At 37.1% G+C, this 21352-nt stretch overlaps 1 protein-coding gene across 1 annotated transcript in view; it reads left to right on the forward strand.

The window, feature by feature from the left end:
• The window catches only part of LOC110573136 (A disintegrin and metallopeptidase domain 3-like), a 147408-nt gene that overhangs the window by 52111 nt on the left and 73945 nt on the right, over positions 1-21352 (forward strand). Inside the window, exons 11-12 of the mRNA XM_044912188.1 lie at positions 594-730; positions 19063-19252. Coding sequence (XP_044768123.1) covers positions 594-730; positions 19063-19252 — 327 coding nt within the window. The remainder of the gene's footprint in view (positions 1-593; positions 731-19062; positions 19253-21352) is intronic.

Here is a 21352-nt window from a genome sequence, read left to right on the forward strand (position 1 = left end):
TATGACTTTCTGAAAAAGGAAAAACTGTGGAGATAGTAAAAAGATTATAGGTTGCCAGGGGTTTGTGTCTTGTTGCCATTCTTACTTGCCATGTGTGCTTTTTTTTTTTTTTGAAGACAAAAATTCTACTTACAAAGTGTAATAGTATTCTGCCTTTAAAAAAATTAATTTGACTCTCTTCCAAAACTATTTCTGAAGTCAAAACCGATTACAAATTCAACCCTTAAGAATCCGTGTATTTTTTAATCTAAGTGTTCATTAAAAAATAATATAGTTACTGAAACAGTGCATATTCTTCTCAAAAAACTTTTAAAGCTTATTGGTATTTAATATGTAATAAAAACATATGATAGCATTAATCTTATTTAGGTATATGTCAGTGCCATTTGGATTAAAAATACAATAACCCAAAAAGAAAAACAAAATTTACCCATTTTTTCTTATTTTCCATATCCCTAAGAAAATAATGAGCTTTGGCATAGTAGTTTCTTAAATTTGTATTTGCATTTAGGTAATATGGTCAAAAAGAAAAGATCAAAGAGGTGAAGAAATAATTTAGGCAAAAATTGTTTTGTTTTGTTTTTTGCGTTTAGTATCCACAGGTGATAACTTTAGATGCATTTTCAGTTGTTATGGTACAGTTGCTTGGAATTAATCTGGGATTAACATACGATGATATCTACAATTGTTACTGTCCAGGAACTACATGCATAATGAATTCTGAAGCAATGTAAGATTTTATTTTTATCAAATCTATGTCTACTTTTGGGAAATGTTTGTAGCAGTCACTGTTATATAATATCTTGCAATACAACTTGAGTAAGAATATTTTTTATTAAAGACAAATGTACTTGTTTAAACTTATTTATTTTAATTTTTTTATTTCAATTCAATTTAGTTAACATATACTGTATTATTAGTTTCAAGGGTAGAATTTAATGATTCATCAGTTGCATATAATACCCATCATCATTATATCAAGTGCCCTCCTTTAGTACCCACCACCTAGTTACCCCATCCCCCCACCAACCTCCCCACCAAAAACCCTCAATTTGTTTCCTAGAGTTAAGAATCTCTTGTGGTTTGCCTCCCTCTCTGTTTTTATCTTATTTAAAGAGGAGTATTTGATATTGTACAGAATGTACTTAGGGGTTGGAGCAAGATGGTGGAGGACTAGGAGACCTAAATTTCATCTGGTCCCAGAAATTCAGCTAAATATTTACCAAACCATTCTGAACACCTACAAACTCAACAGGAGATCGAAGAGGAGAATAGCAGCAGTTCTATGAACAGAAAAGGGACCACTTTCTGTAAGGTAGGATGTGTGGAAAAGTGAATCCGAGGCAATATCTGAGAAGATAGACCACTGGGGGTGGGACGTCACTCCAGTGGCTAAGCAGGGGGTGGAACCCTTGCTGGGACAGTGTGGTCTCAGGACCCTCGGGGTCATAGAAAGACCAGAGGGTGCATGAGTGTGGCAGAGTTCCCAGCTATCAGAGCAGGGAAACTGACTGCAAAGACAGCCGAGGAGTGGACTTTTAGCTCAGGGTTGCCATAAACTGTGATCCATGGCACAGTCGGGCCACTACTCTTCCAGCATGGACCCAACAAGCAGCAGGTCGGGGGAGACTCTCCTTCCTCCCCTGGGAGGAGTGGCATAGGTGTGCACCACAGGAATCTGCTCGGTTTGGAGACTTCAAACAGGGTTGTGTGCCAGAGATAGAAATGCTTGGTCACAGGCCAGGTGAGCATGGAGTGCAACCAGAGACCAGGGAGACAAGAATGACTGACTGCTTTTCTCTGAGGGCACACTGAGGAGTGGGGTCCCGAGCTCTCGACTCCTATGGGGCCAGAGACTGGGAGGTCACCATTTTAATTCTTGTCCTTTAAAGCTGTATGGAAAGCCTTCAGGGAATGAAAGCTACCAAGAGCAAACCTGAGCAGATTATTTACCCTGGCCCCTGGCAAGGGTGGTGGAAATTCCCCTCTGGCAAAGACATTTGAGAATCACTGCAAAAGGCCCCTCCCCCAGAAGATCAGCAAGAACATACAGCCAAGACCAAGTTTACTGATCAATGAGAAAGGCAAACCTCCAGCACTAGGAGAATACAGCACATAGAATTCATAGCTTTTTCACCATGATTCTTTAGTCTTTCAAAAGTTAATTTTTAAAATTTTCTTTATTTTTTCTTTTTCTATTTCTTTTTTTAAAATTTTTCTTCTTTCCTTTTTCAACCAACATCTTATCAATTCCTTTTTAAAAATCTTTTTTAATTTTCATTTTTACAGTTATATTCTATCCTTTCATTGTATTTAACCTTATTTTTTGTATATATGTTTATCTTTCTTTAAAATTTTGGGATAGAGCTTCTTCTAACAGACCAAAATACCCTAAATCTAGTGTATGGCTTTGTTCTAGTCTCCTGCTTGATCACATTCTCTCCTTTTTTTTTTCCTTTCTGTTCTCCCTGGTTTCGGGTCTCTTCTGATTTGTCTAATGTATATTTTTCTGGGGTCATTGTTACCCTTTTAGCATTTTGTTCTCTCATTCATCTATTCTCTGAACAAAATGACAAAACAGAAAAACTCACCTCAAAAAAACAAAAACAAAACAAAACAAAACAAGAGGCCATACCAACTGCCAGGGACCTAATCAATGGGGACATTATTAAGATGTTACTTTTGGGGTCTCTCTTTGCTTAGAGGACCCCTTTCAATATTTCCTGTAGGGCTGGTTTGGTATTCACAAATTCTTTTAGTTTTTGTTTGCCCTAGAAGCTTTTTATCTCTCCTTCAGTGACAGCCTAGCTGGATATAGTATTCTTGGCTCCATATTTTTCTCATTTAGTGCTCTGAATATATCATGCCAGTCCTTTCTGGCCTGCCAGGTCTCTGGATAGGTCTGTTGCCAATCTAATGTTTCTAACATTGTAGGTTACAGATCTTTTGTCCCGAGTTGCTCTCAGGATTTCTTCTTTGTCTTTGAGACGTGTAAGTTTTACTATTAGATGTTGGGGTGTTGATTTATTTTTACTGATTTGGAGGGGTGTTCTCTGTGCCTCCTGGATTATGATGCCTGTTTCCTTCCCCAAATTAGGAATGTTCTCTGCTATAATTTACTCCGATATACCTTCTGCCCCTCTCTTTCTTCTTCTTCTGGGATCCCAATTATTCTAATGTTGTTTTGTCTTATGGTATCACTTATCTCTTGAATTCTGCCCTCATGATCCAGTAGTTGTTTATCTCTTTTTCACAGCTTCTTTATTTTCCATCATTTGGTCTTCTATATCACTCATTCTCTCTTCTGCCTCATTTATCCTAGCAGTTAGAGCCTCCATTTTTTATTGCACCTCATTAATAGCCTTTTTGATTTCAACGTGGTTGGATTTTAGTTCTTTTGTTTCTCCAGAAGGGGATTCTCTACTACCTTCTATGCTTATTTCAAGCCCAGCTAGTATCTTTATAATCATCATTCTGTATCTAGGTCTGACATCTTAATAATGTCCTCATTGATTAAGTCCCTGGCAGTTGGTATGGCCTCTTGTTTTGTTTTCTGTTTTTTTTTTTTGGGGGGGGGTGATTTTTTCCATCTTGTCATTTTGTCCAGAGAATAGATGCATAAGAGAACAAATGCTAACAGGGTAACAACGTCCTCAGAAAATATACAGTAAACAAATGAGAAAAAACCTGAAACTGGGGGAAAAGAAAGGGAAAGAAAGAAAAAAGAACAAAAAGGAAAAGGGAAAAAACAAACAAACAAAAACCAAAAACAGAATATGATCAAATATGATCAGGCTGGTGGATAGGTCAGGGCCATAGACTAGATTTTGGGCATATTTTGTTCTGTTAGAAGAAAGTGCCTCCCAAAATTTTAAAGAAAGAAAAGTTACATATGTAAAAAATAAGGGTTAATACGATGAAGGGGTGGAATATGAGTGTAAAGATGAAAATTATAAAAGTTTTTATAAAAGGAATTGATAAGATAAGAAGTTGGTTGAAAAAAGAAAGAAGAGGGTTAAAAAAAAAAAAGGAGAGAATGTGATCAGGCAGGAGACTAGAAGAAAACCATACACTAGAGATTTAGGGTATATTTTGGTCTGTTAGAAGAAACTGTATCCCAAAATTTTAAAGAGAGAACAACTTATATATATATATACCAAAAATAAGGTTAACTACTCTGAAGGGATAGAATATGACTCTAAAAATTAAAAATAAAAAAGAGTTTTTATAAAAGGGATTGATAAAATGTTGGTTGAAAAAGGGAAAAAGAAAAACTAAAAAAAAATAACGTTAAAAAAATTAACTTTGAAAGACTAAAGAGTCATGGGAAAAAAGCCATGAATCCTATGTGTAGTATTCCCCTAGCATTGGAGTTCTGCTGTTCTCATTGATAAACTTGGTCGTGGCTGGCTGTTTTCACTGATCTGGGGGAGGGGCCTGTTAACTTGATTTCCAAAAGTCTTTGCTGGAGGTGGAATTGCCCCACCCTTGCCAGGTCCGGGCTAAGTAATCTGCTTGGGTTTGTTCGTGGAGCTTTTGTTCCCTGCAAGCTTTCTGTACAGCTTTGGAGGACAAGAGTGAAAATGGCAGCATCCCAATCTCCACCCTGGAGGAGCTGAGAACTTGGGGGCCCCACTCCTCAGTGAGCCCCCAGAGAAAAGCAGTCAGTCACTCCTGTCTCCCCGGTCTCCAGCTGCACTCCGTGCTCACCCAGCATTTCTGTCTCTGGCACCCGACCCCATGTGGAGTCTTTAAACCCAGCAGATCCCTGCAGTGCGCTCCCACGCCACTCCTCCCAGGGGAGGAAGGGGAGTCTCCTCGGATCTTCTTCTTTTTGGTCCATGCTGGAAGAACAATGGCCTGACTGTGCCACGGATCATGGTTTATGGCAACCCTGAGCTGAGAGCCCACTCCTCAGCTCCTTCTCTGCAGCTGGATTCCCCGCTCCCATACCTGGGAGCTCTGCCACACTCAGGCACCACTGGTCTTTCTGTGACCCCAAGGGTCCTCAGACCACACTGTCCCAGCGAGCATTCTACCCCCCACTTAGCCACTGTAGCGACGTCCCTCAGTGGAGCAGACTTCTAAAATTTCCGATTTTGTGCTCTGCTGCTCTATCACTTGTCAGAAGCGGCTGATGGAGGCCCCCTCCCCCAAAGTCTATCCTCCCGAATATTGTCTCGGATTCACTTCTCCAAACGTCCTACCATCCAGAAAGTGGTTACTTTTCTGTTCAGAGAGTTGCTGCTATTTTTTTCTTCGATCTCCTGTTGAGTTTGTAGGTGTTTAGAATGGTTTGATCCCTATACAGCTGAACTCCTGGGACCAGACGAAATCCAGGTCTCCTACTCCTCTGCCATTTTGCTCCACCCCTCCAAGACAAATTAGATTTTAAACCTAAGACTATAATAAGAGATGAAGAAGGACACTGTATCATACTTAAAGGGTCTATCCAACAAGAAGATCTAAGAATTACAAATATCTATGCCCCTAACATGGGAGCAGCCAATTATATAAGCCAATTAATAACAAAATCAAAGAAATACATCAACAATAATACAATAATAGTAGGGGACTTTAACACACCCTTCACTGAAATGGACAGATGATCTAGCAAAAGATCAAGAAGGAAATAAAGGATTTAAATAACACACTGGACCAGATAGACTTCACAGACATATTCAGAACATTCCATCCCAAAGCAACAGAATACACATTCTTCTCTAGTGCCCATGGAACATTCTCCAGAATATATCGCATCCTGGGTCACAAATCAGGTCTCACCTGTTACCAAAAGATTGCATCATTCCCTGCATATTTTTGGAGCACAGTGCTTTGAAACTCGAACTCAATCACAAGAGGAAAGTTGGAGAGAACTCAAATACATGGAGGCTAAAGAACATCTTACTAAAGAATCAATGGGTCAAACAGGAAATTAAAGAAGAATTAAAAGAATTCATGGCAGCAAAGCAGTCCTAAGAGAAAAGTATATAGCAATACAAGCCTTTCTCAAGAAACAAGACAGGTCTCAAATACACAACCTAACCCTACACCTAAAGGAGCTGGAGAAAGAAAAGCAAATAAAGCCTAAACCCAGGAGGAGAAGAGAAATAATAAAGATCAGAGCAGAAATCAATGAAATAGAAACAAAAAGAACAGTAGAACACATCAACGAAACTAGGAGCTGGTTCTTTGAAAGAATAGGATTGATAAATGCCTGGCCAGACTTATCAAAAAGAAAAGTGAAAGGACCAAATAAATAAAATCATGAATGAAAGAGGAGAGATCACAATAAAAGAAATACAAATAATTATAAGAACATATTATGAGCAACTATATGCCAGCAAATTAGATAATCTGGAAGAAATAGATGCATTCCTAGAGATGTATCAACCACCAAAACTGAACCAGGAAGAAATAGAAAAACTGAACAGACCCATAACCAGTAAGGAAATTGAAGCAGTAATTAAAAATCTCCAACAAACAAGAGCCCAGGGCCAGATGGCTTCCCAGGGGAGTTCTACTAAACATTTAAAGAAGAATTAATACCTATTCTTCTGAAACTGTTCCAAAAAATAGAAATGGAAGGAAAACTTCTAAACTCATTTCATGAGGCCAGCATTATCTTGATCTTAAAACCAAAGACCACACCAAAAAAGAGAATTACAGACCAATATCCCTGATGAACATGGATGCAAAAATTCTCACCAAAGTATTAGCCAATAAGATCGAACAGTACATTAAAAGCGTTATTCACCATGATCAAGTGGTATTTATTCCTGTGTTGCTAGGTTGGTTCAACATTTGAATGTGGATGGAACATTAATCAAGGAAAGAACAAGAACCATATGATCTTCTCAATAGATGCAGAAAAAGCATTTGACAAAGTACAGCATCCTTTCTTGATTAAAACTCTTCCCAGTGTAGGGATAGAGGATATATACCTCAGTATCTTAAAAGCCATCTATGAAAAACCCACAGCAAATATCATTCTCAATGGAGAAAAACTGAGAGCTTTTCCCCTAAGGTCAGGCATACAGCAGGGACGTCCACTATTACCACTGCTATTCAACATAGTACTAGAAGACTTAGCCTCAGCAATCGTACAACAAAATGAAATAAAAGGCACCCAAATCAGCAAAGAAGGTGCCAAACTCTTACTCTTTGCAGGTGATATGATACTTTATGTGGAAAACCTAAAAGACTCCACCCCAAAACTTCTAGAACTCATACACGAATTAAGTAAAGTGGCAGGATATAAAATCAATGCACAGAAATCAGTTGCATTTCTATACACCTACAAGACAGAAGAAAGAGAAGTTAAGGAGTCAATCCCATTTACAACTGCACTCCAAACCATAAGATAGTAGGAATAAATCTAATCAAAGAGGCAAAGGTCTGTTGTACTCAAAACTATGGAATACTCATGAAAGAAATTGAGGAAGACACAAAGAAATGGGAAAATATTCCATGCTCATGGAAGAACAAATATTGTTAAATTTCTCTGCTATTGTTAAATTTCTAGGTACTTATGCTAACTAGAACAATCTACACATTTAATGCAATCTCTATCAAAATTCCATCAACTTTTTTCAAAGAAATGGAACAAATAATCCTAAAATTTGATTGGAACCAGAAAAGACCCTGAATAACCATAGGAATGTTGAAAAAGAAAAGCAAAGCTGGTGGCATCACCATTCCACAATTCAAGTTCTATTACAAAGCTGTTATCATTAAGACAGGATGGTACTGGCACAAAAACAGACACATAGATCACTGGAACAGAATAGAGAGCCCAGAAATGGACCCTCAACTCTATGGTCAACTAATCTTTGACAAAGCAGGAAAGAATGTCCAATGGAAAAAAGACAGTCTCTTCAACAAATAGTGTTGGGAAAATTGGACAGCCACATGCAGAAGAATGGAACTGGACCATTTCCTTGCACCACACACAAAAACAGACTCCAAATGGTTGAAAGACCTAAATGTGAGACAGGAATCCATCAAAATCCTATAGGAGAACACAGGCAGCAACCTCTTAGACCTCAGCCACAGCAACTTCTTCCTAGAAACATCACCAAAAGCAAGGGAAGCAAGGGCAAAAATGAACTATTGGGACTTCATCAAGATAAAAAGCTTTTGCACAGCAAAGGAAACAATCAACAAAACCAAAAGACAACCTACAGAATAGGAGAAGATTTTTGCAAATGATATATCAGATAAAGGGCTAGTATCCAAAATCTATAAAGAACTTAACAAACTCAACACCCAAAGAACAAATAATCCAATCAAGAAATGGGCAGAAGACGTGGACAGACATTTCTGCCAAGAAGACATCCAAATAGCCAACAGACACATGAAAAAGTGCTCAACATCACTCAGCATTAGGGAAATCCAAATCAAAACCTCAATGAGATACCACCTCACACCAGTCAGAATGACTAAAATTAATAATTCAGGAAACAACAGATGTTGGCGAGTATGCAGAGAAAGGGGAACCCTCCTACACTGTTGGTGGGAATGCAAGCTGGTGCAGCCACTCTGGAAAACAGTATGGATTTTCCTCAAAAATTTGAAAATAGAGCTACCCTAAGACCCAGCAATTGCACTACTGGATATTTACCCAAAAGTACAAATGTAGTGATCCCAAGGGGCATGTACACCCCAATGTTTATAGGAGCAATGTCCACAATAGCCAAACTATGGAAAGAGCCTAAATGTGCATCAACAGATGAAGGACAAAGATGTGGTATACATATGCAATGGAATATTATGTAGCATCAAAAAATGAAATCTTGCCATTTACAAGATGCGGATGTAACTAGAAGGTATTATGCTAAGTGAAATAAGTCAAATAGAGAAAGACAATTATCATATGATCTCACTGATATGTGGAATCAGAGCAATAAGACAGAGGATCATAGGGGAAGTGATGGAAAAATGAAACAAGATGAAACCAGAGAGGGAGACAAACCATAAGAGACTCTTAATCTCAAGAAACAACCTGAGGGTTGCTGGGGTGGAGGGGGTTTGGAGGGATAGGGTGGTTGGGTGATGGACATTGGGGAGGGTATGTGCTATGATGAGCACTATGGTTTGTGATGACTGATGAATCACAGACCTGTACCCCTGAAACAAATAATACATTATGTGTTAATAAAAAGAAAAAGGAAAATGTGCTTAATATTTCTACATTCGATGTTACAGAGAACGTGACTGTTGATGATGACTTTCTGGGGGTTTACTAGAGTCTCGAGATGAAATTCATTCGTTCTAAAAGTATGTATTAAGCATCTACTGTTTGCAGGATCGTGTTAGTCCTATAAATGGCTAACAAGATAATATGTCATAAATATCTTAACATATCAGGGTCTGAAAATTTAAAAGTAGACCTAGAAATAAACAAAGTATAAACAACTTATTATAGGTGCCAACAAATAAATAAATAGGGAACATATGGGGAGAATAAACTTTCTGATAAAGGAAGTTTTCTGAGGAAATAGTTATGAGGGATATGAATTTGGTCATGTAAAGAGCTTGTTGAAAACTTTCCAGGCAAGCAAATTGATACTTGATTCGCAAGAAGCTCGAAAAGCTCAACAGACTAGAATAAGGATATTGAGAGATGGATAAAAATGAAAAAAAAAAAAAGAAATAGCTGTGACTATAAGGAAGAATGTTTTGGACATAAAGAAAAGAAAGTAAAATACGAGGCTAAAGCATAAGTCAGGGGAGGAAGGCAAGGTGATTCAGGAATGTGTATGAAAGAGTGATTGTACAATCAGGATGCAAGAGTTGGGATTTTGTGATAAATGTTAACCAAATACATTTTAAGTTGATTTATGCAGTATGGATAGTAAAAATTATCTTAAAATGAATTAAAATATATCAGAGGGAACAATATAGTAATATTTTGGAGATGATTCTCATAATAATCTATAGTAGTTTATTAAGATTGAGAGAAAAAAGGAGATGTGAAGAATTATTTGTAGACTTTTTGATATCATAATTATTAACTGATACTGAAAAAGGCAAGTATTTTAGGAAAGCAGAAAAATGAGGAGAAGTCTTGAGGGCAGTTTATGTTAATTTGGGGATTCCAAGTTATCCATTAGAATTAAATGCACAGTTATATAGGTCCTGATCTGAGGACAAGGAATTTAAAATGTGTGAGCCATCACTGTATTGGTGGAAGTTAAAACCATGAACAGGTCGTTTAGAAGTTGAAAGAGTGATAAGGGTACTTCTCATATTTACAGGCTTAGTAATTGAGGAGAAACCAGTGATATGCCATGAGAAGAAACAGGAAGGAAGAAAATATTAGAAAGAAGGCCCAAAATAATGGAGTCTTACCTAGGGAGGAATATGTTTTAGGAATAAGGGAGAGGATGGAAATCAAATGGTAAAAGTATCAGCATGGTATTTTAGCCTCCCCCAATTCTCTCACAAAATACAGAGTGAAACTAGGAAAACAAACTAAGAAGCAAAAGCATATTCCACAAGTTTCCCAAACTGAAATGCACCAAAAATATCAGCAGCTGGGACCAATCCACTGACAGAGAACTAAGTAACCAGAAGTAGCTGTGTAGCAGGAAATAAAATAGGAGAACAATAAGAACTCTAAAAGTCTTACTGACCTTATAAATCATTGGCTAAGCCATACACTAAGAAGTTGTCCCTACTGAGACTGTAAGCTCATGTCATTGCAGGAGCCAGAACTGGTGGGGATATAGCAAATTGTAGGTAAGAGCAAAGGGGCTGTGAATATTTCTTAAGATGTTAGCATTGCCTTGATCTCTGCTCTTAAAAAAAAAATCTAGTAATACTAATAGCACATGTATCACCCGGATCATGTTTTAAAAATACTATTCCTCACTAAAAAGAACTGGGGCACTTTGGAGGAATGATTGATTCCAGTTATAAAGCAAAGAAAATAAAAATGAGCTTGGAACATGTTGTATGAAAAAATTAAGAGGTGTTTAAATAATTACGGAGATTTATCAAAGGGACACAAAGCCAGCTCCCAATAATTAAATCTGTGGGAATCTGAATGTTATAAATAATATGATAGTAATGGATTATAACCCATTTTAGTGTTTCTCTCCTGATAATTATTAACTAATAAGAAGAAAAAAGTAATTTTAGAGTGAAAACTAGCAGATACACCTTAATCAACTAATCAAAATGACTATCATCAGTAATATAACAAATTGAAATCCTGTGCCATTTGTTAGGATGCAATGACACAGACTGAGCAACACTCCTGTGATAGTGTTGTCAAGATGCATAACCTCAGTTTAATTATGAGGAATATTTTATAATCCTAAACTGAGGGACATTCTACCAAATAGTCAGTCTGTAATCACAAAACTTTCCATGATCATGTAGTCCAACAACAACAACAAAAATGTAGGTAACTAAACTTAGGAGACATGAGAATTAAACACAATGTTTGAGGAGGAGCTAAAATGGCAGCATACTAGGAAGACCCTAGGCTTGTCTAGTACCTGGAACACAACTAGGTAACTATCAAACCATTGTGAACACCCAAGAAATCAACTTGACAACTGACAGAACAAACTTCACAACTATAGGGAGAGAAGAGGCCACATGGAGATGGTAGGAGGTGCAGAGACACAGATTGGGGGAGAAATGGATTCCAGGTGCTGCAGAGGAAAGGGAGCCATGGTAGCAGATAAAGGAGGGGTAGGGAACACACAGGGAAGCAAACAGTGAGAACACTTCCCCAAATCCATTGGCTGAGAAAACCAGAGGGGCTGATTTTTGTGAGGTTTTGCAACCAGCAGGGCTCAAAGACTGGGATTTTAGAGGATGGCCAGCATAGCTGGAATAGAGCCCTGAGGGCACTGCCCTACTCCTGGGGAAAAGACAGGCAAGCACCCTGGGGGCAGACAGCAAGTGATTGGGAGGATCACCTAAAGGTGCACAGGGGAGAGATGTTCCCTTTTCTGGAGCTCATCTGTGAGAGGTGGTTGTCACAAAGATGACCCTCTGGGGGCAAAAGAGCTGGCATGCACCATTTCCTACCCCAACCCCAACCCCATCCCCATGCCCTCATCCCCCCGTCCCCTGCATAGGCACAGAGACACCTGCTGGGGGAGGCTAACCTGGATGGACACTGGCTGTTTAGCCTGCTTGCTCCAAAGCCCATTTCCCTGCCCTTTAGTGTGCCTGCCTTCTCAGTCAAACCTGCATCCATCCCAGCAGGGTCAGACCCTTGCCCAAAAGACCAGCATAGGCCCCCACCATAGCACATCCCTAAAGTTTGGAGTTTTAAAGGTCAGTAGGCTTCATTGGGATAAAGCCCATAGCGCACTGTGCTGTTCCAGGCAGGCAAGCAACCCAGAGACAGTGTGAAAACAGCAATCTGAAAAACACCTGGCACTTGAGAAGGGAGATTATTTGCTCTTCTAGGAGTGCTTCCCTGAGAGCAAGCATGGAGACCCCTCTCTGGGGATAAAGGAGCTGGCTTCCTTCCCCTGCCCCATAGCATAAAATAGCTTCAGCAAACAGCACAGCATGGATACTGGCTGCCTAACCTGCTTACACTAAGTCCCACCCATCTGCACTCTGCTGGTACTGCTTTTCTCAGGCAAATGTGCCTAAGTCCCAGCCCAGCGGGCCCCTTCCCCACAAAACCAGCAGAAACCCCTGCATGCACTGTCTCCTGAACAGAGTTCTGTAAGGCTTTTGTCCTAGTGGAAGTAGCATCAGGTATTATTTAACAAGCGGACCAGAGCACATCTAGTTAAAACTTGCCACACTCTGGACAAGGTCTAAACACTGCCCGCTCCCACCAAGGACAGCCTCTGCAGATGACTTCCTGGAAGGATAGAGCAGCCAAAACACAGCAGCAGAGTACATGCAGCACACATCAGAGACACTCTTTAAAGTGCCAGGCCCTGGACACTATATGACCTCCTCTTCATAAGGTCATTACTCTCAGGAGCAGGAAACATAACAGGCTTCTGTAATGCACAGAAGAAGAAAAGAGACTTAGACAAAATGCCAAGACAAAGGAATTCATCTCAAAAGAAAGAGTAAGAAAAGGTCACAGCCAGATATCTAAGTGAAACAGATATAAGTAATATGCCTGATGGAGAATTTAGAGAACAATCATAAGGATACTTGCTGGGCTTGAGAAAAGAATGGAAGACTTCAGGGAGGCCCTCACCACAGAGATAAAAGCATTAAAAAATGATCAGAAATGAAAAATGCAATAACTAAGATTCAAAACAAACTGGATGTAATGACCACAAAGATGGAAGAAGCAGAGGAACGAATAAGTGATATGGAAGAGAGAATAATGGAAAAAAATGAAGTTGAACAAAAGAGAGAAATAATAATTATGGATCATGAGACAGACTTAGGGAAATCAGTGACTCCACCAAATGTAATAACATTCATATTGTAGGAGTCCCAGAAAAAGAGTAGACAGAAAAGGGGGCAGAAAGTTTATTTGAGGAAATAATAGCTGAAAACTTCCTTAATCTGGGGAAGGAAACTTCCCTAATCTGGAATCCCAAATCCAGGAGGCACAGAGAACTCCCATTAAAATCAACAAAAGCAAGCCAATGCTAAGACATACTGTAGTTAAATTTACAAAATATAGTGATAAAAAATCCTAAAGCAGCAAGAACAAAAGAAGTCCTTAACTTAGAAGGGAAGACCCAGGGGTGCCTGGGTGGCTCAGTCGGTTAAGTGTCTGCCTTCGGCTCAGGTCATGATCCCCAGGTCCTGGGATTGAGTCCCACATCGGGCTCCCTGCTCTGTGGGGAGCCTGCTTCTCCCTCTCCTACCCACTTGTGCTGTCTCTCTCATTATCTCTGTCTCTCTCTCTCAAAAAATAAAAAAATAAAATCTAAAAAAAAAGGGGGGGGGAAGACCCATAGGGCTAGCTGCAGATCTCTCCACAGGAATGTGACAAGCTAGAAGGAAGTGGCGTGATATATTCAACATGCTGAATGGGAAAAATCTGCAGCCACAAATACTTTATTCAGCAATGCTATCATTCAGAATAGAAGAAGAGATAGAGTTTTCCAGGGAAACAAAAGCTAAAGGAGTTCTTGATCACTAAACTAGCCCTGCAAGAAATATTAAAGGGGACTCTTTGAGTGGGAAGGAGAGACCAAAAGAGACAAAGACTAGAAAGGAAAAGAGAAAATCTCCAGAAGCAATGACAAAACAATAATAAAATGGCACTAAAGACATATCTATCAATAATACTTTAAATGTAAATGGATTAAACACTGCAATCACAAGATAGGGTGTTAGAATGGATAAAAAACAAGACCCATCTACATGCCACCTACAAGAGACTCATTTTTAACCTAAAGACACCTGCAGATTGTGAGGGGATGGCAAACCATTTATCATGCCAATGGACATCAAAAGAAAGCCAGAGTAGCAATACTTTTATCAGACAAAATAGATTTTAAACTGAATCTATAACAAGAGATGAAGAAGGGCAATGTATCCTAAGAAAGGAGACTATCCAACAAGAAGATCTAACAAAGGTAGATATATATTTCCCCAACATGGGAGCACCCAAATAAGTAAAACAATTAATAACAAACATAAAGGAACTCATTAATAATAATACAATAATAATAGGGGACTTCAACACCCCACTTAACACCAATAAGCAGATCATCTAAACAGAAATTCAACAAGGAAACAATAGCTTTGAATGACACACTGGACCAGATGGACTTCACAGATACATTTCATCCTAAAGCAGCAGGATTGAGTACAGATGGGACAGTCTCCAGGATAGATCATATACTGGGTCACAAATCAGCCCTCAGCAAATACAGAAAGACTACGATCATACCATGCATATTTTCTGACCACAACTCTATGAAACTTCAAGTATACCACAAGAAAAAATTGGAAAAGACCACAAATACATGGAGGTTAAACAACATGCAACTAAATAATGAATGAGTTAATCAGGAAATTAAAGTAGAAATAATAAAATACATGGAAACAAATGAAAATGAAAACAAAATGGTCCAGAATCTTTGGGATGCAGCAAAAGTGTCATAAGAGGGAAATACATAGCAATATAGGCTTACCTCAAGAAGTAAGAAAAATCTCAAGTAAGCAACTTAATCTTACACATAAAGGTACTAGAAAAAGAACAACAAATGAAGCTTAAAGCCAATGGAAGAAGGAAAAACATTAAAAATTAGAGCAGAAAAAAATGATACAGAAACTAAAAAAAAAAAAAATAGATAAATGAAACCAGGAGCTAGTTCCTTGAAAAAATTAATAAAATTAATAAACCCCTAGCAAGACTTATCAAGAAAAAAAGAGAAAGGACCCAAATTAAAAAAAGATCACAAATGAAAGAGAAGAAATAACAACCAATACCACAAATATACAAACAATTATAAGAGAATATTATGAAAAAGTATATGCCAACACATTGGACAACCTGGAAGAAATGGATAAATTCCTAGAAACATACAAACTACCAAAACTGAAACATGAAGAAATAGAAAACTAAAACAACTAAAAGCAAGCAAAGAAATTGAACCAGTAATCAAAAATCTCCCAACAAACAAAAGTCCAGGGCCAGAAAGCTTCAAAGACGAACTCTACCAAACATTTAAGGAAGAGTTAAAACCTATTCTTCTCAAGCTATTCCAAAAAATAAAAATGAAAGAAAAACATTCACAATCATTATATGAGGCCAGCATTACCCTGATTCCAAAACCAGACAAAGACTCACTAAAAAAGAGAACTACAGGCCAATATCCCGTAGCCAATATGTTACTGGCTAATCAGATTCAACAGTACATTAAAAGGATTATTCACCACCACCAAGTGGAACTTACTCCTGTGCTGCAGGGGTGGTTCGATATAGACAAATCAATCAATGTGATGCATCACACTAATAAAAGAAAGGAGAAGAACAATATGATCCTCTCAATAGATGCAGAAAAAGCATTCGACAAAGTACAACATCAATTCTTGATAGAAGGAACATACCTCAACATCATAATGGCCATATATGAAAAAGCCACCACTAATATCATCCTCAATGGGGAAAAACTGAGAGCTTTTCTTTTATGGTAAGAAAAGACGGGGATGTCCACTCAACACTGTTATTTAACATAGTACTGGAAGTCCTAGCCTCAGCAGTCAGACAACAAAAAGAAATAAAAGGCATGCAAATAATCAAGGAAAAAGTCTAACTTCCACTATTTGCAAACAGCATGATGCTCTATACAGAAAACCCAGGACTCCACCAAAAAATTGCCAGAACTGATACACATATTCAATAAAGTGTCAGGATACAAAATCAATATATGGAAATCTGTTGCATTTCTATACACCAATAATGAAGCAGCAGAAAGAGAAATCAAGGAATCGATTCCATTTGCCATTGCACCAGAAACCATAAGATACCTAGGAATAAACCTAACCAAAGAGGGGAATTATCTGTACTCTGAAAACTCTAAAACACTGATGAAAGAAATTGAAGATGACACAAAGAAGTGGAAGATCAGTCCATGCTCATGGATTGGAATAACAAATATTGTTAAAATGTCTATACTATCCAAAGCAATCTCTACATTTAATGCAATCCCTATGAAAATACCAACAGCCTTTTCCACAAAAATATAACAAACAGTCCTAAAATTTGTATGGAACCACAAAAGACCCTGAATAGCCAAAGCAATCTTGAAAAAGAAAAGTAAACCTGGAGGCATCTCAATTCTGGACTTCAAACTATATTGTAAAGCTGTAGTCATCAAGATAGTATGGTACTGGAACAAAAACAGATGCAGAGATCAATGGAACAGAATAGAAAACCCAGAAATGGACCCACAACTATATGGTCAACTAATGTTTGACAAAGCAGGAAAGAATATCCAATGGAAAAAAGTTTCTTCAACAAATGGTGCTGGGAAAACTGGATAGCAACATGCAGAAGAATGAAACTGGACCACTTTCTTATACCATACACAAAAATAAATTCAAAATGAATGAAAGACCTAAATGTGAGACCTGAAGCCATCAAAATCCTAGAGGGGAGCACAGACAGCAACCTCTTTGACCTCAGCCATAGCAACTTCTTATTAGACACATTGCTGGAGGCAAGGGAAACAAAAGCAAAAACGAACTATTGGGATTTCATCAAGATAAAACCTTCTTCACAGTGAAGGAAACAATCAACAAAACTAAAAGTCAACCTTCGGAATGGGAGAAGATATTTGCAAAGGGCATATCTGATAAAGGGTTAGTATTCAAAATCTATAAAGAACCTATCAATGAACTCAACACCCAAAAAACAAATAATCCAGTCAAGAAATGGGCAGAAGACATGATCAGACATTTTTCCAAAAATGACATCCAGATGGCTAATGGACACATGGAAAGATGCTCAACATCACTCATCATCAGGGAAATATAAATCAAAACAACAATGAGATATCACCTCACACCTGTCAGAATAGCTAAAATTAACAACACAAGAAACAGATGTTGGCAAGGATGCAGAGAATGGGGAACCCTCTTACACTGTTGGTGGGAATGCAAACTGCTGCAGCCAGTCTGGAGAACAGTATAGAGTTTCCACAAAAAGTTAAAAATAGAACTACCCTATGATCCATCAGTTGCATAGCTGGGTATTTACCCAAAGGATACAAAAATACTGATTTTATGGGATACATGCACTCTGAGGTTTATGTAACAGCATTATCATCAGTAGCCAAATTATGGAGAGAGCCCAAGTGGCCATTGACTGATGAATGGATAAAGAAGATGTGGTATATATACACAATGGGATATTACTCAGCCATAAAAAGGATGAAATCTTACCATTTGCAATGGTGTGGCTGGATCTAGAGAGTATTATGTTATACCAAATAAGTCAGCCAGAGAAAAACAAATGCCATATGATTTCCCTCACATGTAGAATTTAAGAAATAAAACAGTGAACTTAGGGGAAAAACAGAGAGGCAAACCATAAAAGAGACTCTTAACTATAGAAATAAAACAGGTTCGTTGAAGGGGAGGTTGTGTGGGGGGATGGGTTAAATGGGTGATGGATATTAAGAAGAGCATTGTGATGACCACTGGGAGTCTCATGTAAGTGATGAGTCACTAAGTTCTATACCAGAAAGCAATGTTACACTGCATGTTAACTAACTGGGATTTAAATAAAAATTTGGAGAGAAAAAAATTGAAGAAAAAATGCGATGGTTGACTCTCAACTGGATCTTTTTGCTATAAAGTGCCAATATTGTGATGATGGTGAAATTTGGATGACATTATTTCCTGATTTTGAAGGGTCTTTTTTAGAATTAATGTCTATGTAGGAATTATACATTAAAATATTTAGAGTTATTAGGATCATGTTTGGCAACTTATTCATTGTTTTGGGAAAAATTTATTTTTTGGTCTATTTTTTTGTCATTTCTCGAAGTTGTAGATTATTACAAAATGAAATAAAAATTCATTAAATAGTGCATGTAGAAGTACAGAAATATTTCAAAAGGTAACAAAATAAAACAAATCTATGGCTTATATATTTTATATAATTAGTGTTGAGATATTTTAATTGATTAATTTTGTTATCAAAATACAAATGATTCTCATTTTTCCTGTAACACTGTTATTATTTCTTCAGTTTCCCACATAAATTTTTCTAGTATGTTTCATTTTCTTATAATTAGTGCTTATAATAATGATTATAATTGGGATGTTGGCAATCATAATGAAAATAATAGTAGAACATAGTTAAAGAGAGATTTTTTGTGTGGCAAACATTATTTGTGTTTTAATATATTTTAACTCATGTCACCTTAACTTCCTCTACTTGCTAGATGTCTATTATATTGAATTACAATAGAAATAAACATTGCTTTTATTTACAACTTGTATTAAAGATAAAAATCCTCTCCCTTCCTTCTTGGCTCCTCTGTAAGTGCAGTATTACAGAATTTATGGTACTTTTCAGTAATTCATAGAGTGTTATTTTGATAGTGATTTTATTCCATTTATCTGAGGAATATAATTTATTTTTAGACATTCCCATGGTGTAAAGTTTTTTAGCAGTTGCAGCATGGATGAATTTAAGCGTATGGTTTCACAGCCTGAATTTGAATGTCTTCGGAATCAAACAGCTTCAGAAGTGGTTTACCAAGGAAGAACAGCAGCAGCTTGTGGCAATGGAATTTTGGAACCTCCCGAACAATGTGATTGCGGCCTTGCAGAGGTTAGTGACAAACATTTCTAATTCATCTAAAGATTGGTTTTTGTGTTTCTCATGTAGTTTTATAAATGTAGATGTGATGTAGGAGGACCCTTTTTGAAAGAGTTTGCGGCTACCATTTTATTAAACATCCAAGATACAGAGATATGGGCATGTGATAACTGACTCATCCTGAATTTGAAGCATTTGAAAAGTTTAAGTAAAGCATAAGTGTAGCATGGATTAAAGAGGTAGATTTTCTTTATGGTGTAACGGTTAATAGTAACACCTACCTTCCTGTATCATAAACATTGGTAACATCAATCCTGTAATTATCACCTCAAGTATGTGAATTCCTCAAAATGCCTGCATGGGTTCACTGTTACTACATGTATGTTTTACCTCCTCATCTCCTAATTTCCATCCTTGCATCTGAAGGAATGTCATTTATTTTAAATTGACTTCACAGAATTAGATTAATAATAATCCTTGGTTTTTTATTGTTATATTTAGCTTTTTGCTCTTACCCTTTTATTAGTTGTGCTTGGTAAGATGGCTAATCACTGCATTTTGTTGTGCGTGTTTTCACACACTTATGCATGGTGAGTTTTTGGAATGTTCCATGTTCATTTGAGAAGATATAAACTCTTGAATTATTAGAAACAAAATTCCTATATATAGAACTTGATTGCATGATAATTTTTAAGTGAATGCCTCAAATCTTCTGTATTTTTATGGATTTTATTCACCTGAACTCTTGGTACCTGAGAAATAATATTGATACCTACAATTATGCTGTTGGATTTGCCTAATTCTCAGTATATATTCTTCAATTTATACTTTGTTTTTTGAAGCTGTTTTCTACAGTGGAGACATGTTATGATTGTTATATCTTCCTAGAAATTTAACTTTTATATTCAAATGCTGAATGTCTTTATCTCTAATGTTGTTTTAAAGTCTATTTGGTCTGACATATCTATATATCTATGCACAAATTAGCTTTTGTTAGTCAGTATTTCCCTGATATTTCCCTTCTCATTTAGTTTTTCTGTACTAGTAAGCTCAAGATCTACATTGGGTTTTGATTTACTATCCAATCTGTCTTTGATTTATCATATTATCCTCTTAAACATTATTGTGATTAATATTTTTGCATATTTTTAATTAACCAAAGTCCACAATTTATTTGGATTTCTTTTCTTTTTACCAAATAGCTTCTTTCTGATACCAGGATCTTCTCTAGGATACCTCATTACATTTAGCTGTTTTGACTCCTTACACTCCTCTAGATTGCATACTTTTTATGTTTAGTTGTCTCAAAATTTTCATATTTTCTTTTTTTTAATAAATTTTTTTTAAAGATTTTATTTATTTATTTGAGAGAGAGAGGATGAGAGAGAGCACATGAGAGGGAGGAGGGTCAGAGGGAGAAGCAGACTCCCTGCCGAGCAGGGAGCCCAATGTGGGACTCGATCCTGGGACTCCAGGATCATGACCTGAGCCGAAGGCAGTCGCTTAACCAACTGAGCCACCCAGGCACCCAAATTTTCATATTTTCTATGTTCATTTTGCCATGTTTATTTTTTAATTGAATTTTTGTTCATTTCTTTTGAAACTTCATGCTTTTTCTTTCTTCCACCATTTATTGCAACAATTTAGTGGATCTGTACTTTTTCTTTTCCTCTAGTGATTATTCTTGCATTCTTAGCATACATATTTAACCATATCTAGGCCACCTACAAAATAATGGGATTTAACTTACATAAAATTCTTGTAAATAGTATATTTCTGTCACCTCTGTGCTTTTCATTAGAAAATACCCTGAAGATTTTATTCTCAAAATACTTTATTTTACCTATTGTTCCTTTTGGTTATTAGTATTTTTCTTTGCATGTCACAGTTCACTTCTGAAAGAATTTCATTTAAATTATATTCTCTTTCTTAAAACATACTTTAGTATATTTTAGTTCCCTTGAAAGGAAGTTCTCTGCCCACTTTAACAATAAATATTTATGTCATACTTATCATTTCATTGTGATATAAAATACACATGAAATATATGCATGAAAGATGAATAAAGTGTGTAAAGGATAGATACTTAAGTGCCTGAATAATTTGTATTCA

Source organism: Neomonachus schauinslandi, chromosome 2 (assembly GCF_002201575.2).
Source record: "Neomonachus schauinslandi chromosome 2, ASM220157v2, whole genome shotgun sequence".
In the NCBI taxonomy this organism is placed as follows: domain Eukaryota; kingdom Metazoa; phylum Chordata; class Mammalia; order Carnivora; family Phocidae; genus Neomonachus; species Neomonachus schauinslandi.